The sequence below is a fragment of the Anopheles marshallii genome, chromosome 2 (genome assembly GCF_943734725.1).
Source record: "Anopheles marshallii chromosome 2, idAnoMarsDA_429_01, whole genome shotgun sequence".
In the NCBI taxonomy this organism is placed as follows: domain Eukaryota; kingdom Metazoa; phylum Arthropoda; class Insecta; order Diptera; family Culicidae; genus Anopheles; species Anopheles marshallii.
Genome location: NC_071326.1, coordinates 82,250,164 through 82,274,827, shown reverse-complemented (window position 1 = coordinate 82,274,827; position 24,664 = coordinate 82,250,164). Strand labels below are relative to the sequence as shown.

Here is a 24,664-nt window from a genome sequence, read left to right as displayed (position 1 = left end):
GTTTATTTTATGTAGTTCGTGGTGGAAATATTTGCATTTTTATTGCTGCAGTTATGGGTCATAACTATTATCCGGTTCTGTTTTAAAGGTGAGAATAGTGCGGGACCGGGGTATGAGGAGGGGCAGTAAAAGAAACGGGATAGTGCGTGAAGGGTGTGTTTATAGTGTTCCAAATACTACGGTACAACATAACCTAGATCGGTGTGTTACGGTTAGTAATACAGATGTGGTAAAATGGAGTCCAATGTTAGTCATAAGGGATGTGTGGAATGTAATTGTTTTACTTTTTTTTATCAATGATAAAGGTACTTAAGTACAATTGGAATTTTATTGTCGAGAGAAGATTTTTTAACTTGATGTATTCTCGTGTTTCAGACTGTTTCAAGTGCAATTTTAAATTTTAAGTAACTTAAACTAGCAATAACTCATTGGTAATTAACTTTGCAGCTAAAGAATTAAACAACATAACTAATTTAAACTTTAATAAATGCAACAGTTACGCTTTGTGGTGCTTTTTTGCAACAAACCAAACAGCCATTTTTCATATATACAGCGAGAGTTTTAGATTTTGTTACGTTTGCTAAGTAATCAATTTTTAGTGGCACTCCGGAGTGGAAGAGTCATTAATGCAAATGCAATTTGCAGGAGTGGAAAAATAAATTCACCAAAAGGAGTAATATTGGAATGGTTAACAGCATTCGCCAGCAGAAAAAAAAAACAAGTCCATTCGCAATACACATTAAGAAGAAGAGATCGATAGAAAAAGAGAGAAGGAGAAAGATACTAAGGAGAAACAAAAAAAAAACAAGAGCTCAGTGGTGTTTTAGTGGACGAAATCGAACCGAGCGCCATTCAAAAACTAGCTTGTAATCGTATCAATCGTGTGAGATGGTAATTTGGAAAGGATGTTGAATAGTGAATGCCAATTTTGTTTTAAATTGATTTTTGCTTAAGGCGTGGGCAGGAAATTCGGTTCCATCTGTATGCAAAGTTTATCTGTTACAGCAGCGCGCGCTGATTTGTAGTCTTGCTGATTATCTATTCGTCCTGATTTATTTTTTTTTTCGGGTAGTTTTCTGGGCAGGGTGGTTAGTTTCATCTTTGGTAAAAGGAGGATTTTTTTTTATCGCTTAACGCTTACCGGACCCAACATTATGATTCAAATTTTTTGTTTGCTTTTGTTTGCTGTTGTTTGCTGGTGTTTGGCAATGACAGTTTGTTGGTTTGGGGGTTTATTTTTGTTGTTCTCATTTCGGTTGATTATAAAAAAATAGCACAAAAGTGGAATAAAAAATAGTATATGTACAGATCCAACTGACAAACCGTTCGTGACAGCAGCCCCGAACAACAGTTAGCATGTAGCAAAAACAAAAGAACAATAAAAAAATAGATAAACGAAAGGAAACAAAAGTATCAAACACGTGTAACAGAAATGCATAACAAAAGAACAGGTGGTAAGATGCACAACGCACAAACAAAAATCAATCCAAAACGTGAGTTGAGAAACGAAAACATGAGCAAAAATAAAAAAAAGGAACAAAAGAAAAGGGAAAGTGAATGTAAAAACAATAAACCAACGTAAATGGCAAAGAAGAGAGAACATCGAACGGAAAGAAAACGTACTTGATGCAAAAGAAACGGAAGAAATAATGAACAAAAGAGAAACAATAACAAACGAACCAAAGGAAATAATAATAAGTAAAAGAACAGAAAATAGAAATAGAAGAAAATATAAACTCCCAATGAAGGTAGAATAACGTATAAGAAAATTATAAAACCTTGGCAGTGAATGTAAGGAAACTTGTCTGAAACAGGCAATAACCGCTCGTTTTCTCTGTATCGAGACGCAACTTCTGTAAACATTTTTGCTTTGTTGTTGTGGATGGTCGATCTAGATTATAGCGAAATACAAGTTGATTGTGTTTAATTTTAGAAGATAAAATACACGATACAGTCATATACGGATTGTTGGTTGAGTGAACAGTTGCGTTGAAAACATTCATCGTCCAGATGAGACGAGATGAACTGTGGTGAGATTTGGTCGTTAGTGTCGATATAGCAGGGGGTTAAAACACATAAAAGGAGCTCGATTTGATGTGATCAGTTGGGAATGGGACAAAGGGGACGGTGTGTCGGTATAGGTACAGGTCGGGTATTGTGTAATCCGAACACTTACCATGTGCAGTCCATAGAGAACCTTCGCCATAGCGACGATACGCTCGACCGTGTCTTCGATTTTGTTTTCCGGCTTCTTGTCCGTTTTTTCCAGCGCATCCTGCACAATCTGTTCCTTTTTGCCGAGCTTCGAGTACAGGTAGTGCTGCCAGGACATTTCATCCGCAGGGTCGAGTTTGTCTGGCAGTGTGAGCTGCGTACGGGCAAACTCGATCACCTCGTACTCGGGCATTTTCTATAGAAAGAAATATTATCATTATCGTAGTGCGGTTACGTTATGCGGCTCATGTGGCCTCCTACCTTAAGATAGCGATCCTTGCAATGCTGCACCAGCTCCTGTTCCTTACCGGCGAACAGATTCAAACCAACCGGAAGCAGACGCTTCAGACAGGCCACCATCAAGCTGGACTGAATTTCCTTATCCTTGTCGCGCTTCTTGTCACGGCTACGCTTCTTCTTCTTCACCTTGCCACCGGCCGCCGGCATATCACCCGACACGGCTGCCGAGCGGCGAGTGGCCGTTGGCATAATCAGTGCCATATTGTCGATCTCATTGGCCGAGATGAAGTTTTGCTCTTCCTTCAGGAAGTACTGGCTCTTGGACCATACGTTAAATATCTCCGCCACGTAGTTGTACAGCTCTTCCGCCTCGGACACATTGTCCTTGAGCCAATGGTTACGCTGCAGATCGACGTACTTGATCAGCAGCGGGTAGAACGAGTAGATATCGCGGACCAGCAGTTGCCAGTCCTCCTGGATTTGGGCTTCAATCTGGGAGGTATCATCGGTGGAAGACTGAAACGATCGAAAACCGAGTTAATCGAACTGTTTGCGAAGTTAGCACGAAGCTGCCACCTACCTTGAGGAAACCACGCAAGCTTTCCTCCTTGTGGAACATGCTGTCGCAACGTTTCTTCACCCGCTCGGCCAACGGTAGGAAGACATCCTTGAGCAGCTCCTCCGAGCTGTTTATGATGATCTGCTGTGTGTACGTGGCGATGCGCGTCATCCACGGTGCATTTTCGTTGGCAATATTTTTACGGATCATCTTGAGCACGTTCTTCAGCAGATGGTTCATGTGATCGGCCGTAACCATCGTGACGTGATTGCCCGACTGCGGGCTCACGTTGTCCGGGCCCTGGTTCCACCAGAACGGCAGGTACGAGCAGAGCAGTGGCAGAATAACGTCAATGATGTGCTGCGCTTCCTGGTAGGTCTTTTCCGACTCGACAAACTGATCGACCTCGGACAGGATCGATTCTAGCGTTGGCATGCAGCACTCCATTTTGCTCATAATGTCTTGCGCTTCCAGCGAGGTATCGGCAATGCGGTTCAGGAGCGAGAATGGATTATGTTTGTTGGCGTGCGGTTCGAGGAACGCCACCGGGAAACAGGAACTGAATGCGCCCAGACAGGATCCAAGCGCCGGCTTGTGGCGTTCCAGCTCGGTCTTGAGATATTTACGGTCCCGCGTTAATGACATGTCGGTACCGAGAGTATAAAGAGCCGATAGGATCTTGTACGAAGCCACCTGGATTTCGTCCACTGCGTAAAAGTTGAGAAAATTCTGATAAAATACTGCAAAAAAAAACAACCTTCACGGTGTACTTACACAACAAATCGCTTCCATAGTCACATGCAGCCAAATGATCAAACAGGGACGTCAGCACTGGAAGAATCACTTGATTCACGTACGCCAACGAAGTGGAAGTCTTCAGATGCGTTCCACGCAAACGATCGTATTTGCCCTCCGTCAGGTTGACGATCGTCTGTCCGAGATCGTCGGCAGTGTTGTTGAAGAACGTCAACATCGAGGTGCGAATAAACTCGGGACAGTTCTTGACGAGCGACTTGGCGTCGATACTCTTCACCAGCACCTGCAGACAGCGTACGGTGATGCGAACATCGGCACCGAACGCAGCCAACCGGTAACGCAGCAGACTGGCCAGCTTACAGAACAGTGCGGCCACCATTTCCTTCTCCTTCAGCGAGGCCGCACCAACGTTGTTTGTGGCGGTAGCGATCGCAATGAAGTAGTTGCGATTGGTGGAGAAGTATTTCTCCATCAGTGGCAGTACCACCTTCGAGAAGAACTTAATGTCGCGCGAGCAGGTCTTGAAGGACGTGCGACGACTGAACGTGGACGATGGTTTCAGCAGCTTCATGTTGATCGTAGCACGATCGCTGTAGGAGATCAGCTTCTCCAGCAGCGAGTAGGCAAAGCGCAGCTCGATCGCAGCAGTACTCATGCCCGGTTCCTCCGTTTGTCCACGCGATGGCCTGTTTGGAAGTGGTGCTATTGAGTAATTTGATCTCGTTGCCAGCCCATAAAACACTTACTTGTGCAGCTTGAGTCCCTGGTACTGGAGGTACTTAAGGAACTCCTGCGAACGCTCGCGATCCTTGCGCTTCTCCTTGTCCGTGAGCAGATCGTACGGCACTAGCTGGGCATGTATGGCACCGCCGCACTGGTTGAGCTCTTCGTTCTTCTTCTTCGCCCAGATATCGTGCGAGTTTTCGGCCAACCGTTCCGCCATGTTTTGCATTTCTCTGCTCAGCGTCAGATTGGTCATATCCACCGGGTGTGGATTGTAGTTGAACGGTGAACCAGTATCTCCCTGCAATTCCTGGGTGAGTTAAATGTGTTCCGACAGGCAAACGCCGTTGTACCAAGCACACGAACGGAAGCAGCACACAACGGCACAAAAACAAACACACGCGTCACGCCAAACGATGGTATTGATGGTACGGGAACGGGCACATGTTGTAACACCGAAGGACGCCGTTTTGGTGTTGATGACGCGGATGAGAACGCACAAAACAGTTGGAGGGTGGTGACAATGGTGATGGGTTGAATTTTGGGGTAGCATGAATTGCGGCATTTTTTGTTGTTGGAGATAAGGATAAGGTTATTGATATTTGTAAACAGACATTAAAAACAGGTGAGAGTGGGGTATCTTCGAATGTGAAGCTAAAGTCGATAACACGAATAAATGCCAACTTTGTGAAGCAGACACACAGTGCCTCGAGGGAGATGAGGTGCTCTGGAACAGGAACCAAAACGAAAGAGACTGACTTTAAACTGGGTACTTACAAGATTGGGTTTCGATTGGCGGCGCATCGAGCCACGGTTAGACAGCGGGACATCACCCTCCGAATGTTCAATTCTCCAGTGCAACGCCAGCAGTGCCTTTAAGCTTTCGCGTACAGGTTCGCGATAGCGTTCGCGTTCCTAGAAGAGTAATGCGGTGTATTCAGTTCCGGCTACCAGGTTAACACCGACCCAACACACTTACGTATTCGCTGAGCGTGTTGTACGGCTTCAAGCGTGGATGAGTTTTGTTCACATCCGACCACTGATCACCGTAGGTCCATCCGTTCTCCAGCTTACGGCTAGCCCACGCGTCATGATAATGCTCGCTGAACTTCTGCACGATCTGGTTGAGATCGTTCGTAAGCTGTACCGCGGTCGTATCGATCGGTTGTGGGTTATAGTGCGGTTGATCGGGACCACCGCCCGTTGGCTTGCCGTACAGATCGTCGTCCGAGTTCTTGGACAAGCTGTAGTCCGGCGGCAGGGCGCAACCGATGGCAATCAGACACGGTAACGCTTTACCGAACAGTTCCGGATCGTAGTCCATGTTGCTGAGCGAATCGAAGATGTTCGAGAACAGCAACATCGTCAGACGCTTCTCTTCGTCCGAAGATGCTCCGAACTGTGAGGCTTGACCGCCGCCGGTAGTACCGTAGTACTTGGCGCAACGCTCGTAGTGCAGGGTTAGCAGTCGCAGAGCAACGGTCGTATATTCGGACAGCTTCGACACGTCGATGGTAAGCTTGCGCAGTAGCTTCAGCAACATAGCCGGATGCATTGCCGACGTAAGCGCGACCAAGAAATCGGAAACAGCTTCACGCTGGCCCTTGGTGAGCATACGATTCTTGGACATACGGTAAACCGTGTGCAGCGTGGCATCCAGCAAGCTGGCATAGTTTTCAGCCTCATTGTAGAACTTGGAGTGCTTGATAAGCAACGGCAAAATCGAGTTGCCTATGTACCGATTCATCGACAGCGCCATATCACTTTCCGACCCATCGCTACGATCCAACATCGTGGCCGCCCGCAGATCGGGCAAGAAAGCGTCCTCCAGCAAGCGGTAAAACAGCTCCTGCGTTTCAATTCCATAGACACGCTCCAGGAACAGGACGATGCTCTGCTTGTGACCGGGCACCAGTCCAGATGGCATATCGGACTTGGGTCTATCCTCGCCCATCGCTGGATTGGTCAGTGTGAACTTCAGGCTGAGCACACCCTGCAGATCTTCCAGCGGCACAAGCGATCGTAAAATGGCACGCGCACGCAGTGACTCATTCTTGCCCTGCTCGATGACCGCAGCATCCGGAGCACATCGGCCCAGCAAATCGACCAGCGTACAGTAGAAGCACAGAATGGCAGCTCCGGTGTCAATGTAATCCTCATCATCATCTCCCTCGGGAAGTGGATGGGCGAAGTTCAAACCCGCGATCGTACCCTCTGCTTCGTCCTGCATCTTTCGACGTTCCGTGATGCGTTCGGACATTTTGTTGGCATCAATGATGGCCTTGAGAAGACCCTCGCCTTCACCACGCAGCGCCGGTCCGAGACACTCCGGTCGACGGATGAGCAAACGAATAACGAGGTTAGCATTTTCCTCGACACTTTCTCCATTCACCCAAACACAGAAGCGCAAGAAGTCGAGATAACGTTCACCTTCCACTGGGTCCCAGCCGAGATCGGGATAGCCACGTTCGATCAGCTCGGAGTTGCTCTGAAGTCCGCAACGAGACAGGTAAATGGCAATCTTCTCCAGATAGTGCTCACGCAAGGCCAGCGCTAGCTCCGTGTTTTCCATCAAGCTGGAGTACGCCACGTCCAGCGGCGTCGAGCCGCGTAGACTTGGACGCGACAGAAGAATGTTGGAGTTCTCCAACAGGAAGTCGAAATGATCAAACATGGCCTTCTGATTCTGGCGACCCGTTCGGCAGAAGTAACACAAGAAGCGACAGCAAGCGACCACCATTTGATGCGAGGTATCCTTCTCCTTCGGTGCGGACTCTTCGCCTTCGGCCGTCTGTACCGGGGCGTCACTCTGTGCCTGGGCACGACGTCCAAGCGTGTTCATCATGACCGCCATAACGTTCTCGTGCACGCGCAAAATACGAATCAAATCTGGATGCTGGAAGAAGGTGTGATTGTTGACCAGCTTCCAGAGCCGCTTGCGCATCAGTTCCTCCTCTTCCTGGCTCATCTGCACCGGAAGCAAGGCACGAATTTGACTCAGGCCGATCCACATGTTCGCCACATCACCCTTCGTTTTGGAGTTAATGACGTACGTCTTGTTGAGAGCCTTGATCAGCTCACCGATCGTATCGTACTGGCGCACAAGCAGTCCAAACATCTCGCGCACGAGCTTCGGATTCTCGATCTGGGATTCCTCCGCCCAAGATACGAGCTGCTTAATCAGCACCTTGCGGAACACTTCTTCCGGCGTTTTCTTTTCCTCTTCCTCCGGTTCTTTGGGATCTTCTTCCAGTTCCTTTACGGCGTTGATGAAGTTGTACAGCTTCTTCAGCGCTCCCGGTTTACCCTCTTCAAGCTTGTCCGCTTCCGGTTCTTCCGGTTCCTGCAGAGCATTAAGCGACACCTTGCCCATCAGCTTCTCGTGGAACTCGATCAGCTTGTTGCGTAGATCCGGACCACACGAGGCATTCTCCAGGTCTTCTTCCTCGAGATTTTTGTACCCCAGGATGGCGTTCATCTGTTCGCGTGGTGGACAACGGAATTCACGCGTCTTCTTAGCCGCGACGGCACTCGGCAGATCGGACTGTTTGATCTCGATATATCTACGTGGGAGGGAGAATTATGGGAAGGTTCAAAGGCATTAAACTAAGAAGTACAACACGTTTATGCGATCATCCAACAAACTGATTCATTACCTGCGTAACTGATCCTGCTGCAAATCGCCAACGTAGTTGAAAGCGAATGCGATAATGCTTTCGACGCGATGTCGCAACTGCACATCGTACAGATGGTGCAACAGGTAGCACATTTGCAGCTTCGCACCCTCGGCCATCTTCATCGTCAACAATCCCTTCCGATGTTCATCCTTACCTTCCTTCTCGAACAATGGATCCCACGTTTCGGGATCGATCATGATCAGCAGCTTCTCGACGTCTTCGTTCGTAATGACACCGACCAGCAGTAAGCGATCGATCAGCTTGATCAGGGGCCTGTGGTGTACAGTAACTCATTGTAGCCACGTAATTACCATCGCGTTGCTCTTGGTGCATACTTACAGGAACAGATTCTCGTTCGATCCACCGATAGGATCGCGGTTGTGTACCTGATTGATCTGTACCGCCTCCTGCAGTGCGCTCATCACAAACTCCCTCACCACTTCGAGTGGGAATCTTGGCGAATATAACGAGTCAATTGCCGGTATGGGTTCACTGGAAGAATCTGGTGCTACTATTGTCGGCATATTCGATTGTGAGGGTGTGGGTCTGGGGAAGGAAGAATAATGGCATGCAGATGTTGAAGGAACGAGGTACACGGAAAGGTAGATGAACGAAACGCGCAGTGAACGAGCGGCGACTGGAAGCCGAATCTGATCAGGATCTGCTCCAATTCCGATCGGTCCCGTCGCCTCACCGGCAACACGGCGATACACGGCGATGATGTTAGAAGAGTTAGCAGTAGAGGTAGTGTGTGCAAGAAGTCCATGAATAGCGGTGCCATAAGCGTGCGTTTCTATTCAGGGAGCTCTCACCGTTGTGAGAACGTCAACACGTGGGGTTTAGTAACAGATTATTGAAGTGGATTAGTGGCCCATTTCACGCAGGGATTGAGCTACTTACGCTATTTCGGTCATGTTCATTTCCGGTCGCACGGAGAGCGTTTGAAGCGAACGCAACGAGTGGCACATTTCGGGATCGATGTAAAGCTCCCTCAGGTCCGATCCAAGCGGAATGATGTACTCATTCTTACAAACCTCCCTGCGAGAGTAGGAAACGGAAATTGGAGTTAAAACCTCAAGTGAAGAATTTGCATGATTGGACGTTTGTTTGTTTGTATTTTTGTTGTTGCTCACATTGTGGTGGCGTGCGATTCCAAGTGCAGTGAAATCAGCAGATCGTAAAACCCGAGACGCAGCGGACCGCTCATATACTCCGATTGGATCGCGTACAGTAGCTGCTTCTGATCGACGTGCGAGCAAAGCGCATGTGCGGCACGGTAGTTCGATTGGTAGCAAAGCGCCGAATAGAGCGTTAGCGTATGCGCATGGAACTGCAGCAGTCGATCGATCTCGATCAGCTCGAGAATATCGATACAGCGGTCCTCCTCGGGGATGTGCAGTGCCAGCATCGATACCGGATCTTCGCACAGCATTGACCAACCGCGGATGTCCGACAGCTTCAGGGCGTGCACCTGCAGGGCCGTGTTGGGGACGCGTGCCCACTGGTGCGGCTTCAGGCACTGCACCTTCAGCCTCGGTGGGAACTGTGGGTTGATGTGCTTATCGCTGGTAGGCAGTACGGCTGCCGACAAGGGGAGCGTTGTTGGTGTGCGGCCCAGCTCGATCTGAAGAATTTCCTTGCTGGTCGCCTCGACGAAGATGGCCGGGAAGAGTTTGGTGTCCGGTTCCATCAGGAACACGTGAGAAGTTTCCTTGCCTTCGCAGGTAAACCGGATCGTACCGGTAGCGGTATCGACGAAGCATCCCACAAACATGCCCTGTGAGGCACCCTTGCCGGAAGAGTCCTGCGTCACTTCGTTGAACAGTTCGTCGGCACGCACCATGTAGCATGACTGACGATTCACGCTGGAATGGATCGACATTGGAATACGGTCTATTAGACTTCAAGTTGTGAGATGTATCATAGAAGAGATGAAATATTGCTTTCAACTACTAAGCAGTATGATGTTTGAGTCGATTGCCCCTGCCCAACACTTACATTTCGATAGTTTTCTCATTCTCGTCCTCCACGTAGATCGCAGCATGGCGCACCTTGTTCTGGCCAAATTCCTTGCTGTGCACATGGTACTGTGTCGTCACCCAGCCCACATATACGTGCGTCGGATCCTGACCGGGGAAAATGCGCACTCCGTAGAAGTACTCGTTGATCAGGCGCAAACATTCCGCATCGTACACCTCGTTACCGAACGACTCCACCTGTGGACTTCCCATACCCTTGCGTTCGGGTGCCATCGGTTGTTGGGAGCGTAGATCGCTGTTCGACATACGCGTAGGTTGGCCACGCTGCGTCACCTTCAGGTTGCTCTTGCGCGGTTCCGGCTCCGGTGTGCGACGATCCTTCAGCTTGTCCTTGCTCTGATCGCGCTTCTTGCCAAACAGACGGAACGGACTACGGCCCCGCTTCTTACGGTCGTCGCCACCCTCCAGCTCGTTGTCGGAGTACGCGTTCAGCTCACCGTCGCTCGTAGCCTCGCCGTTGATTTCGATGCCTGGTGGACTGAGTCCTCCGCGAGCCTGATGTCTCGAGGGACGTCTCGGTCCGTTGCGCATCATCTCGTCGGCTTCGGCTGCATCCTCTGAATAGTTACGATGCAGACCCTTGATATCGTTCATGGTGAAGCCGCTGCGCATGATATGGTCAAAGTGTGCCGGTGCCGAATGATCCACCTCCGTCATGAGACGGTGCTGGCGGATGCGTATCTCTTCCCAGCGGCGCATCTTCTCCTGCTCACTGTGAAGTTTGCGTGAAGGAAATGTATTATCGTAATGCAAGGTGATTTAAGCTGATGCACTTCTCAGCAGTCCCTTACCTAATGAAGGTATTGGCGCACGTTACCGGCAGTGATAGACGCAAAAATTCCCAGTTGGCCTTCTCCATCGTTTCGAAGGTATTGTGCGAGATCTTCATGCACGGCGGTGTATCCGCACCGCCCGGGATACGCGTCACATCGATCTTACCCTCCGGAATCTCGTCCGTATTCTCGAAGATCGGCTGATCCTTCGTGTACCAGTGAGTGACAGGGCGCTTCATGTTGCTGTAACCAGCGAAAGGGAGGTAAGTGGAAAGTTGCCTTAATTTTAGCCACTGCTTTACTTACACGCAGAATGGTTCGTAACCTTCCTGCAAACCGCAGGTTGTGAACCACTTCAGCGAATCCACATCCTGTCCATATACAACGCGCGCCTTCTGACCGATCTGTTGACGAACAGGCATAAGATATACATATAAGAGTTGAATTCTTAGGAGAGTATAGTAAGAAATGCCCAATAGTCACGTCTTATATATCGAAGATCGAAGATGGAATCTCATCTGGAGCTTATTGACCCGATTAAAAGTGATTATTAGACATCATGATACATCATCTTAAAGGTAGTGTTTGGTGAATATAATAAAGATTAATGAACCAGAATGGTTCTTTGAACCGAACTAATGAATGAATTTATGTATTAAAACATTATTAAAGTTAAAAAGACAAAATCAGTTAGAAATGGTTTACATTTGTAGTGCTTATGCTCATTTCATCTATGTTAAACATCTTATTTCCGGAGCAAAAACAATACAAAATAAAACACAAAATCTTGTTTCTGGATTGATTCACGAATCTTTGAGTATACACCATTCCTTAAAGATTCATTAATCTTTGAGGATTTATGAATCGCAAAGAATTCATGATTATTTGAGGATTTATAAATCTGTTAAGCGTCAACTCCTGATTCCAATCACTCCTTACAAACGATTCCTATGAACCGCATTACATCAAATGGCAGAAATAGAAGATACTTACACCAATAGTGCAGGCTGGCACAAATCCAACACCATCCGGTGCGGTAACATCCGCAAATGTGGTCTCACCACCGAGGGCATCCATCAGCAGCTCACCGTTGAGCGAGAAACCTAGCATTATGCGGGGTGGGAAAGGAAGGAATTTAAAATACCTCGTCAACCTCATCAAAACTAGCAGGCATAGTACGTTAGAAAGCGAGTTGGTTATGTACAAGCAGAAGACTTAGTTTTTGAAACCTTTCGCTAAAGCAGTTAGTTGTATTGCAAGCGCACCTATTCGAGCAAATGCTGCACCGTGTTAGCGTGCACGTTTGTTACTAAAGAGGGGAAGTAGTTCCTTTAGATGGATAGCGGCAGCTTACAGTTAAAAAAAAAGGTACATGCGTTTGAGTTACATGCCACGGAGAACATTTCCATGCCCCTAGTCACTAGGTGTATGCACTGCAGTGAGCAAAAGCGAACTAGTGGTTTGACGCCTGGTTACTGTCGTTATGCTAGGCCTGTACATTATGGTTAAAAATGTTGTTGTGCAGAAAATAATCATTAGCACGTAGGGAAAAGAGTATTATAAAAAATTGCTTTAAAACTCGCCAAACGCCAAAAACTTGTTAAGTTACAAATAATACATTATGTACCATGTGACTTAACTGTATTAAATATTGTACATGGTGAGGGAAATGATAAGCCAATAATGGCGAAATTAATTATATCTAGCACTGTGGTACTCGCGTTACTCGCTCTAGCTAAGTGGAACAATCACATCGTAATGATTTGCACTAAGAAAACGAAACAAAAAAAATTGGGTTAAGAAGCGTTTCTTGTTTGAGAGTAATAGCGTAAATTGTCATACCGATGCAAAACAGCCGAAATTATGTTTTCGTTTATTTCTTTTGTAAAAATCAATTTTAGAGTATGTAAAATCAAAAGAAATGGTTATAAAAAATGGTAAGAAGCTAAATTAGTTGTCGATCTAGAATTTGATAGGTGATCCTTACTGATCGTATGATCCACTAAGTCAAGAAAGACACCGACAATATCGCCTGGTACCCACTGTTTGCCGAACGACTCCGTTGCACCTCCGGACACTTTCTCTTCCTGGTGTTGGGATTAAACACGTGCCATTTTAGCGAACCGGGAACATTATGGCCCGCACCCGAGTTTTCGGATTTTTGTTTCCGTTGATCAACGAAAAGGATTTTTTGTGGGTGAGGTTTGGTTTTTTTTTGTTTTTGGATTGGTTTTTAAACCATGTGGATCATTTAGATTCAGTGGTGGGCAGTGGCCGACGGTTTTTGGGGATGTCGGATGGTCGCAGTATTAATGCCAATACATGGAATGAAGGACGCAATTCATTAGTCAGTAATGGTACAGAGATGGTGGGATGATGACGAATGGCGATAGTACGGATGATCGACGGTAGAGCAGTGTAGCAATTTGTTAACATAAACCCCACGGTGCCGGTGCGTGTTGAACGGTTCGGGTTTCGTTTTGTGAATTCACGACATTTAGTACGGGTATGTGGCCATCGGGGTTGGATGCGTTGTGGTGAGGAGGAGGTGAGGAGTTTATTAACACAGTTTAAAAGATGAAAAGTGTGGGGAAACCAATAGAAAGCGAGTATAGAAAGAGAGAAAAAGAGAGAGAGAGAGAAAGAGAAGAAAGAAAATCAGAAAGAAGACGAAGAATTTGTATTGTTCAAGGATGGTTTTCCAAACAAAACGGTTAACACGAGTGGATAATTTAGGAGATAATTTCCATTTCCAAAGACAACGAGTGTTCCTTCCTGATCAATGGTGCACTATTAACGTAGTTTTAGTTGCTTCTCTTTAATTGCACAGCAGCCAGGTACAGCTCGGAAGGTTTCCAAAGTCTAAGTAATTGTCCATGAGGTCTAACAAACACTGTTGCGTATGGTACACAAATCGGGAGTGAAGTCAATCGCTAAGAATGGAGCGTGAACGATTAGATCGTGAACATGATTGTTGCTATTACTTAGAGCTTGAACAGTAACAGAAAGGGAAAACAAAACTGACACTTAACATACACGATAGAGCAAGATTAACAAGTACGAAAGGTGTTGTTGTTTTGCGTGTATGTGTACCAACAGGGAGCGGAGTTTGAAGTTGCAACATATAACTGCTAGACATAGTGTTTGACGTGTACGAACGCGCTTGGAGGACAGATAAATATAATTTGCGAACGAGTAGATAGGTAGTAGATACAACGGAAAGTGAAATTAAAGAAAAAACGTAAAAGAAAGAAAAAAACAACACGCACACAAACACACGCTAAAGGGCGCGCCGTTTGCACGTTCGCTTACTCATGCTCTTCTCGTGGACGTTTACGAAGCAACCGATGATGTCCCCGATCTTATAGCGTCTACCAAAGTCTTCGACCGTATGGAGATGCATCTTACGCGCCTGTCTTACCAGTATCGGCACAACCGAGGCAACGGGGCAATGCAAACGGGATCGTGACAGTGACATGGCATCAGTGTTTTGATAACAAAATTGGAAAAAAGGTGGTGATCGAGAACGTTAACGGACTAGTAACTACGGATCTAGCAATGTCATTGGCCATTGACACATCGATTCCTAAACGGGTGAAGTTTCGAACGAGTAGGTGAGAGGGGACTTTAAATACCGGGTGTTTGCGCCATTCAGCCACCAAATCGCAAAGATCGCGATCGTGAACGGGGGTCTCTACTATCTCTTGCTCAACTAATCATGGTGATGGGTGTCGTATCACTGTTGTGGAAGGCATGGAACCTGCATGTACTTACGTTGTATCCATCGAATGCCCAGGAAGCATCGTCACTGCCCAGCATCGTACCGGGGTTACAATCAGCTCGTGCCCAACCAACCTAAGAAAATCCCCAACGGAAGAATAGTGAGTACGAACGGGAATTCGGTACCAAGCGCAACTCTGCAACCTTACCCGCATCGGTCCAGCGGTGAGAACTTCAAACTCAAAGTACCACTTGCCGGAGGTTACGGCGTACGTCCGCTCGACCCGGTACGTCCGGTACGCGGCAAACTTCTGTCGCAGTGCTTCCGCGGCCAAGGCTTCGTTCGCCTCGCCGGTCGGTGGGTCCAGATTGTACCCGTAGATGAGCAGAGTGCGCACCGTTTCGGAGGCAGTATCGCGGTTCGCTTTCTTGATCGCTTCGTCTACTTTGGAGTATGGTACGAGATGGGGGCTGCGAAGGTTTTCCGAATCTTCGTTCAGTCCATACGTCCAGCCCTGCTGGATGCGTTCCTTCGCCCACAGATTGTGCGTGTTTTCGGCGAGCTGATCGACCAGCTCTTCCATCTTGGGCGTTAGCACGGCCGCACTCAGATCGAGCGGAGCCGGCTTATAGCCGTTGCCTTGCATGTACGGATCGTTCGGCAGGCGAATCGGCCGGATGCGTGCCGGTGGTTTATCCATCGAGATGTAATACCCGAGCGCAAGGATGGTCTTGAGCGTTTGGACGGCCAGCTGACAATCGTAGCGTTTTTCCGCCGCCGGTAGCTTCTCGAACGACGTCAGGCACGGATGGATGCGGTACACATCGTCCCGACGTTCACCCCACGTCCAGCCGGACTCGATCTTGTTCAGCGCCCACATTTCGTGGATGTTTTCCGCCAGCTTGTCCCGGATCGTTTCCACCGACGAGGGTAGCGTGACCGGCGACGTATCGACCGGTTTCGGCACGAAGGCGGAATCGTCCTCGACTAACCACGGACCGGCAAGCACGTTCTTGTTCAGATTGCCGAAGTAGAAGCACGGATCCAGGCTAAGGTTTTGGTGTGGCATAAGGCACTGTACGAGGGGCGAGAAGCCGGTCGGTGGGCTGAACTTGAGACGCCCATTGTCACCGCCAAACAGGAAGCGGCAGCTCAGCTTCGACGAGCAGCTCATCACGGGGAAGAACATACCGTCCAGGTTGAAGTCGGTGAAGCAACCCTGCACCGGTTCGCCGTTGAACGTGAACCGAATCACCGGAACGCTCAGATCCAGCGTGCACCCAATAACGTCACCCTTCTTGATGTAGGGTTCCGTCACTTCTCGCGGCACTACGCAGGTGCGCCGGCCGGCAGACCAAAAGTGCACACCGTCGAACCCGTACGAGAACAGATCGTCACCGACACCGTTACCGCCCCACTTCTCACCACCGCCCGGGTACGGCACGTAGCCGGCCGTGTTGGCCCACCCGATGCGCAGATGGGGCATCATGTGCGTCATCTGCTCGATGTGATCCATCGTCACCTCGAAGTACCACTTCTGGTAGATGGCGGATCCTTCCACGCGCCCGACAAAGATGTTCGGCCGGATGCTAGCCACGTGGTCGACCAGCCCGGTTTGCAGGAGTAAATTCTTGCCCGGCAGCAGAAAGTCACAGATGTTGTTCTGGGAGGAACGTACCGCAACACCGTTACCGACGCACAGCGAACACAGCACGTCCAACACCTTCGGATCGCGCCCGTGCTTCTCCAGCAGCGAAATGATCACCTTGATGTGTTCGTCTCGCATCATGTTCAGCGCTTCCGGCGAATCGATCAGCACGCAGTGCAACACATCCAGCATGCCGGAACCCTCGCTGGAGGCCTGCGATCCCAGTCGCGAGAACAACCAGTTCAACCGGTTCGAGTTGGCAAACTGGGCACAGTTGGTGTGGTTGCCCTTGATGATGGCCGCCAGCAGCTGGTACAGGTAGCCGGAGATCATATCCCAGCTCTGGCCGCTCTCGTCACTGGCCAGGAACGACGCCAGGAAGCCTTGGGACGAGATGATGTTGATCTTGTCGATCGCTTCGAGGATCAGATTGAGCACGCCCTCCTCCTGGAACAGGTCCTGCCGGTTGCGCAACGCACGCAGCCGGTTCTGCTTCTCCTCGTGTTCCATGTCGTCCTCCGGCTGGGCGAAATAGTTGATCAAATCTTCCAGGCACATTACCATCTCACCCAGGTTGACCGTCTGCAGGAAAATCGAGTGACGACGATTTTCTTGCAACGTTTCAAGGCCACTGTGTTTAGGGAAAGGGAAAGGCAGAGAGTTGGTACTCGATCGTTCTGTTACACGCCTGCGGGCCGGGGACACCTACCTAATAAACTTGGTGAACAAACTGCTGCACTTGCGGATGACGCGAGCCGTACGTGACTCCTCTTCCTGCGAGCGCGAAAAGTCCAACCCATCGTCCATCTTGCCTTCCTCGTGGAGGATGGCTTGCTTCTCCTCCACCTTACCGACGCCCTTCTTCTTCGTTTCGTAGCTCTTGTAGCTGACCCATAGGCCCGATTCGTAGTGCTGCATGATGACGGTCGAGTCACCGTACTTGATGATCGGTGCACCGATGATTTCCAGATCCTTGTCCTCCAGCACTACCTTCTGGTCGTCCTTTTCGAGACGGAGGACAAAGGCGGTCTGCGAGGTGGTGGCCTGGTCGCGGCTCATCAGTATCAGCTCGTTGTTTTCGTTCACACCGAGGTACCGGCCGGTGGTCAAATGCCGGATACGCATCGGATGCGACCAATTGATGAACCCCCCGGCCCATTTGGTACGGGCTAGCTCCAGTCGCCATAGGGAACGTGCCTGTGACATCACAGAGCCACCCTCGTATACGACAATGCTGCGTAGGATGGAAATGATTCGATAAGTGGACGTGTAGACAAGGTTCAATAGTAACAACTCACTTCTGACCCGGATCCAAGTTCCAGGTACTTGGGATCGTTAGACATTCGTCACCGCCGTGGAAGAACCGAAGTACGTCGCCACCGAAAACGTAACCGACGTACTTCATGCGCGAGATACCGGTTCCGTACGGCTGTACGCTCCAGTGCGTCACGTGGAAGCTGGCGTTTACGATCGACAGATCATTTTCCTTGGTGGTGTGCTGCAAGAATACGTAAAGAGGGTTAAAATCTACGTGCTGTGGATGGAGTGAGGGACGCTTACCAGATAACGCTCGGTAGCGACGGACACCAGAATCAGATCGTCACCGACTCGGACCTTCTCACCTTCCGAACGTTGCTTGCTGGCTGGATGTACGGTCCACCAACAGGCTTCACCCTGGCTGTGCTCCTGCAGACCGACGTCGAACGACAGCTTGTCGTTGGAGGACGAAGTCGACAGACAGGCAAGGTACTGTGCAGGTGAGTCGAAAGGCGGAAAAAGTGATTAATAAAACAGCCAGCGAGGCCTGCCAGTTGTATGTCTAAAAATAGCGGCAAACCAACAGGTTGCCAGAATTTCACCAAAACGGGCAAGTGGTTGTTGGCATCGGACGCCAATAAATTTGGACTGGCAACGGAAAAGTGGCGAACAGCTTGAGTGCCAATACACATGGAAGTTCTTGCCACGGTGATGCTAAATGAACCGTTTCCAAACATTATGCTGTGCAACTCATTGTGTTTGCTGAATGGGTTTACTCACCATGTCACTGTTGTTGTGACGCAACAGAATAGCATTGCCGTAAAGCAACGTCCTATGGCCGGACCCCGTACCTTTGCCCTGTTGTTGCAAAACGTGCGATAGATTAAGAGTGGGAGAAAAGGAAAGTGATCCAAAAACAAAACAAAAAGAAGGAAACATTATTTTAGTGAGACGATAGTCAGAAACCAACGGTTATGTTTGTTTTTTAGAACACCATTCGCCAAGACATAAAAGCAGCATATTCATGGAGCTGCCATATTGTGGATGTTAAATGTTTCAGTTGTAGTGGAGTTTTTCTTTTTTTTTAATATCATTCGCATCAAATTTATGGTGTTAATAAACTGTCACGCCAATCCATTCCAAGGCAAACGAGGGATTTAACTTGTTTTTAAACAGCACTATTCTACAACCGCACATCACACTGCCATGTGTCGATGTTATTCGATGCCAAGAGAAAACTGGGTATATGTACAACGTCGCTTAAGATGCTGTTATATCAGTGCAACTGTACAAACATGCGTTGAGATGGAGCCTTTGTTCCACTAACATGCAGCTGGAAGAGACTTATAGACGAATGTTAAGTAAAGAATGAGAATAACTCCAGTGGAATGCAGTACGCAAACTGTGACACCTTAAAGCAAGGTTGATTTGCTGGAACTTGTGACTTATTCTGAAAGTTTGGAAGTTTCGAAATGATTGTCATTTGAGCTCCCAAAGGAGTAGGCAACAATCCGTGTTTGACAAAGATGTACATACAACCATGCTACATACGGGACATTGAAAGCTGGAATAAAGTTCTGCCTGCGCAAACCGCACATACTATGTACACAGAGGAAAAGATTTATTATTACGGTTTCAACAGAAAGCACTGTTCCTTTTCATTCAAAGGCGGACGGAATGAAGTAACAAGGAGTATAATTTAGAAGAAATGATAACCTAAATAGTCGATAATAATGATGAAGAGATTAAGAAAGTTGTAGATAATTTAGAGCAAAACGAAAAATAAAGAATAAACAAACCAATTAGTTTAGTGGCTAAAGTATAATTTTGAAAACTATAAAAAATGATACATAACAAAACCGAAACTAACAGCCAATGTAATTTCAAGTGCGTAATGCGTTTGAGAAAGGAGTTAGAATGAAAAGTTTGTGTAATAAATAAAGTATGAAAATAAAGAAAATAAAATAGAACGAAAACAAGAGTGTATACGAATGTGTTCAAGGAGAGAAGTATAAAGAGACAGAAATGAGAGAAAAGAAAGAAATGGAAACAGAAACATGAAACATGAAATGCCAGGCCAAGGGCAACAGGTAAAAAGGCATAGACAAACAAAGAGTTGGTAACTGAAACAGCAACACGTAGCACAACAGAAAACCGAAGAAAAGAAAACCAAAAGAGAGAAACGGGAAGGGGTTTCGTTTTGTTCGTTTCGTTTCTCTCTCGCGATACACGTGTAGAGAGGAAGAAGAAGAAGAAGAGGATGAAATCTTCACGCATCGCTTAGTACGCTCAGCAACTTACTACCGAATCGTTTCCCTGAAAGTAAATTAAGCCGAAAAAATGGGTTCTGCATGAGAACGAATGTGGTTTGTTTCTATTTTTTTTGTAGTAGACTTTATGCTCATGATTTTGTTGTTTTGTTTTCAGAAGAGAAAGAAAGATAAAACAAGTGGGACTTTCTTTCCTGGGTGGATAATCTCCTTACGATAAAATGTAATTGCTCAAAATGCAACAAAGAACGCAAGAAAAAAAACTTTTACGAAAGATCAGCCATTTTTGCATCGTAAATGGGAGCAAATTATTTCAGGGTGAAGTAAACGAGACCAACCAGTGGGATAATTTTTATCACATTAACCGGCACGGCAACGGAATTAGGAGCATTACGGTGGTTGACGGCTGGGATACACCGACATTCATGAAATGCTCATAAATCATCCACCATGTACCGTTCCGATGCTTCATCACGGTTACAGACCTCACTGGCTTCAACGGATGGGGATGGATGTGTTTGTGTGTGTGTGTGTCGGAGGACAAAGGCAAATTTCGAGGGCGAAAGATTCGAGGACAAACATTGCTACCAACGAAGGAAAATGGTTACGAATGGTTTCGGACCGTTACGGAGAGGATCCCCAGTGGCAAAGAATCGACCGGCACTTCGTCGTAGCATCCATCGCTCCACAAGGCGGCAGGTTCATCTGCGGAACGGAATGTGATTGAAAGCTTTCAGCGAAGCTGGTTTCGCCTCGTTTCGTTTTCCTATGCAAATTGTGCAACTTTTACGACCACCTGGACGATCATAAAGAGAACAACCACGCCGGCATACTTCGTTCCATTGCGATACCGTGGATCAATACTGGTAGCGGAGAGGGTTGAGTGCTTGGGACTTGGAAGAAGTGCAATCGAAAAATTCCGACCATTTCTTTTCGAAAATCAAACTCTTCACCGGACGGTACGTAGAGGAGGAAAAACGTAAGTGACGAAAGAAGAGAAAAAAAAATCTTCGTAATAAAAAAAATCGCATATTGGACGAAATGAAAGTAGAAAGAAATAAAACACAACAAAAAGTAACAAAAGACACAGCCATATCAAAAAAGAAACGAAGGAAACAATAGCAAAGAAACAGCAAAAAACCTACTGACATAAACAAAAAACAAAAGCTTCTATCGCCTGAAGTTCCACCACAGGGATAGCTCTCGATGGGGATAAAGAGGGCAACACACATCGGTACAAAAAGCAAAAACTCAACTTCAGCATGAACAGAGTGGCGCCATCTAGTGGGGAATAGTTGTGGTATGTTATTGCTCAGTGTTTGCACCTAATCTGTTTTACATGTCCTTTGAGGTCCCAAAACAATTGGGTGTGTGTGTGTGCGTTTTTAGGCGGAACCAACCCCCGTTCTACGCACAACCAAGGGGAGTTCGTACCCAATTTGAATGTGTGTTGTGCAAAGTTGACTCTCCGCCATGACAAGCGGAGCGCCATTATTACCCCAAAAGACCAAAAAGCGGAACAGGTGGCGTTGTGTATAATATTGGTAGTGAATAATGCATATCCATACCCGGGTGGTTCGGGCCCGGACGAACGGGAGCGCAGGAAAAATACAACGAGCAAACAGCAAAACCAGGCACCCCCAAAGTGTCACGACCGTGTGTCACGCCGGGCAGAAAGCAACCGTTCAAAAGGATGGTCCAACTAATCGATAATGTATGCAAAACTACTTCGTATCTCGGCTAAAGGATGGAATGTGTTTTTCGCGCTGTTCTGTGCGAGGATGACAGAAACAAGTTCATTCTGCTGTAGTTCGGAGCATGAAAGTGTATATGTGTGTGTTTGCGTGTTCTTCCTGTGCAAATTTAGTTCTACTTATGTGCTTGTGGGACAGATAAAAATCAAAACTCTCCTACACTATGTGCCAAGGTGGTGCAAGTAAAAAAAAAAGGTAGAAGTAGTGAGAAGATTCAAATCGCTACTACACAAGAATTCGAACAGGAGGTGAGTCGTGGTGCGCTTTCGTCTCCAAGTGCCAGGAGTATCATGGGATGGAGGTGTAATTGTGGCCACTCTCGGGCACCCCTTTATCTCGCCCTACCCCGAGCGCGCACAATAATCAACAAAACTCTCAGGACGGAAGTTGACTGCCGACGGCGTGGCGTATTGTGGACGGGCATACTTACGGTTTCCGAACCGGCGGCAGTGACCAGCTCCTGCAGTGCACGCACCGACAGCGCCTGCTCTATTACGAACACGCACTGCGATAGGTCCGGCGGGATGTTCTTGTCTGCGATGTTCTCCAGGAAGCAGTGCCGGTTGCCGAAACCTTCGGCCGCCAGACACACGCGCTCACCGGTTGCCGTGCAGGACAGGCAGACCATGTCTTCCTGGGGGTGGTACACACGAACGGGGCGACAGAAGGGAAGAAAAAAAAGGACAGTTTGAAGACGATTAGTTAAATTGATATCACGCACTGATGAGGGTGGGATCGGTGATAATGCTGATGAGCCTTTGCCGGAGGTAGATAAGATTTTTAGATGATGGCCCTATTAAATGAATAAACTTTCGGAAGCCGAGTGGACCATTTGGAGACGTGCGGAAATTGCTAATTCTTTATGTTGGTTTCCGTGCTTGGGATATTAAGATTGGCATTTCTAGGGTGACAACAATATAGAAAGTTAAAGTTTTGCAGGTATTGCAACTTATGAAAAAATGAATCATGAAGTAGGCTTTGCTAGTTAATATATTAGTTTTACGTTTCTTTTGTTCAAGAGAAGTGCTGAACATTGAGTCGCTGGACAAACTATACTTACAGGTTTTGTAAAATTATGTTATATCGTCGTATCTGATCGTCGTATCTGATCGTCGTATCGTTATATCGTCTTTAGCATAATCATGCATTATAATTTTCTTTTTCTATTTATTCTAAAACCGATGAAACTACCTGACGCTGTTTGCGAGACCAATGGGTATTCGAATTTTGTATTGTTTTATATTCTCTATATTCTCGTGAATATTTAAGTTCACTAAATTTTAGTTTACTCGAAAGAACGCATTCGGACAAAATAAGCATTTTTGTATGTACTTCTGTCTTAGCAGTATATTGTGGAGCTAAATCTAAAAAACATTTAAAAATACCTTGTTTGGAATTGCAACTTTGATGACGCTTTCTCTATGCTTTTGATGAGGTTATCTCGCGGGAGGTTCAAGTTTAACTGGGTTGTCTTTCGTCGTAGTTCAGATTAGTAAAAGTTTTCGAGGCCTTTAGTAAACAATGTCTGATTTTTTTTGTTTTAATTCGAACATATTAGCCTGATTTTACTGATACTCAACCCTTATTGTACTCGGCAATAGAAATGTTTGCAGGGGTAAGAAGACTATGCTAAAAGAATTCCAAGTTATGTAATGTAAATTAAATCGAGGTGCTTTCTTAGTAACGTCTTTATTTTCACCTTACGTAACTGCTAATGGTCAGCACAACAACAAAAAGCTTCAAGCTCTGATCGAAGATGAACTCACGAGATGAGGTCACCTTCACGAATAAAAACACATTTTCGATAATATTGTAAATTTTTAAATATCTTTCACTTCACACGTTCAATACCAACACATTAAGAAGCATCATCCAGATCCCATCAAGTTCTCATACATTGAAGATAATGTTTGTGTCGTTTGTCGTACAATACTTGTAATAAATCATCTAGAACTTAAAATTAAAAGTTGAGCGAAACGTTAAGCTCATAAAAAATGGTCATAAAACTGCAAGCTTACCTGCAGAAATCTTACAAACCACATCAGCTTTGTGGAAGGTGTGAAATCTTAAATAATTCATCGGCGAAAAGGTGACGGTTTGCCGCGCAACCTGCCTCCTTGCGGTAAAGCACTTACAATTGGCAAGCAATTCCGGTGCCGTGTGCGAATGTTTGTACAGATATTTCTGTGTAATGTGTTTGGTTTATGGCTCTGCTGAAAACGGAAACCCATCGGGCGCTTTCAGGCGGGCGTACCTTGGCGTACAAGCTCATGAATGCTTAATCGATCCGTTCGGTACATGAAAAGGAGTCCCGGCATAACAATGAGGCTTCGGAAAAGGGGACACCGAAGGAAAGCCGTTTGGGGTGTAATAAAATTTTACGATATAATATCTTTGTTAACTAATTAAACGATAACAAAGTGTGTGATCAAACGGGGTCGTTTAATTCAATAAGAAATTTTACCTTGCCGAACTTCTAATCCAACCCGCCCGGAAGGTGGTGTGTTGTTAGGTCAGAAATTAAAATAACGCTTCCGGGGAGTCGGAACACCGTTCACTTACCGTGCGCAAGAATGAAACATCATCCTGCTCGGATCCTCCCTCTGCTTCAGCCATGTTGCTGCGCTACTACGGCTCTATTTTGGCAGCTTTTGGTTCCGTTTCCCCTCTATGGAACAGTTCGGCAAAGTACCGCTGCCCGGCGTGCCTCGGCGTGTTGCAGCAGCACCAGCAGCGACGGAGAGACGTTGATTCACTTTCACTGGACAGCGGCTGCGAGCGGTGCGGCCACCGTTTCGCTTGCTTTATGGCAAGATTTATATGTTCTTTTCGTCGTCTTTACGTCCGCCTTTTTTTCTATTATTTGGCAATCACTGTTCCGCGCACACTGTTCTGGCACTAGTTTTCTCTGCCCGCTGGCACACATTCACCGACGGCCCATACTAATCCTTTCTGCGTGGGCACGAGACTGCGTTGGGCACGTGGAAGCGGACGGTTTTGGGTGGCGGTGATGAACAAACAAGCGGTATAGTA

The 24,664-nt window shown here is 47.1% G+C and overlaps 1 protein-coding gene across 9 annotated transcripts in view; it reads right to left on the bottom strand.

The window, feature by feature from the left end:
- LOC128708283 (ryanodine receptor) overlaps positions 1 to 24,247 on the bottom strand; it is a 29,585-nt gene extending 5,338 nt beyond the window's left edge. The window contains exons 1-25 of one of the 9 annotated variants that reach the window (XM_053803249.1): positions 24,194 to 24,247; positions 22,050 to 22,265; positions 18,388 to 18,465; positions 17,911 to 18,099; positions 17,649 to 17,848; positions 17,060 to 17,584; positions 14,911 to 16,981; positions 14,756 to 14,836; positions 12,969 to 13,068; positions 11,975 to 12,084; positions 11,288 to 11,385; positions 11,000 to 11,224; positions 10,168 to 10,920; positions 9,303 to 10,034; positions 9,070 to 9,207; positions 8,509 to 8,661; positions 8,149 to 8,442; positions 5,472 to 8,055; positions 5,248 to 5,407; positions 4,516 to 4,789; positions 3,788 to 4,455; positions 3,035 to 3,720; positions 2,476 to 2,970; positions 2,177 to 2,410; positions 1,779 to 1,891 (exon numbers count right to left, since the gene is read on the bottom strand). In XM_053803249.1, the coding sequence (XP_053659224.1) occupies positions 1,779 to 1,891; positions 2,177 to 2,410; positions 2,476 to 2,970; positions 3,035 to 3,720; positions 3,788 to 4,455; positions 4,516 to 4,789; positions 5,248 to 5,407; positions 5,472 to 8,055; positions 8,149 to 8,442; positions 8,509 to 8,661; positions 9,070 to 9,207; positions 9,303 to 10,034; positions 10,168 to 10,920; positions 11,000 to 11,224; positions 11,288 to 11,385; positions 11,975 to 12,084; positions 12,969 to 13,068; positions 14,756 to 14,836; positions 14,911 to 16,981; positions 17,060 to 17,584; positions 17,649 to 17,848; positions 17,911 to 18,099; positions 18,388 to 18,465; positions 22,050 to 22,265; positions 24,194 to 24,247 (11,231 nt within the window). Of the gene's footprint in view, positions 1 to 1,778; positions 1,892 to 2,176; positions 2,411 to 2,475; positions 2,971 to 3,034; positions 3,721 to 3,787; positions 4,456 to 4,515; positions 4,790 to 5,247; positions 5,408 to 5,471; positions 8,056 to 8,148; positions 8,443 to 8,508; positions 8,716 to 9,069; positions 9,208 to 9,302; positions 10,035 to 10,167; positions 10,921 to 10,999; positions 11,225 to 11,287; positions 11,386 to 11,974; positions 12,085 to 12,968; positions 13,069 to 14,293; positions 14,394 to 14,755; positions 14,837 to 14,910; positions 16,982 to 17,059; positions 17,585 to 17,648; positions 17,849 to 17,910; positions 18,100 to 18,387; positions 18,466 to 22,049; positions 22,266 to 24,193 lie in introns of all 9 variants that reach the window. The other 8 variants (XM_053803245.1, XM_053803247.1, XM_053803251.1 and 5 more) reach the window with 8 other exon arrangements.
- Positions 24,248 to 24,664: the final 417 nt, after the last annotated feature.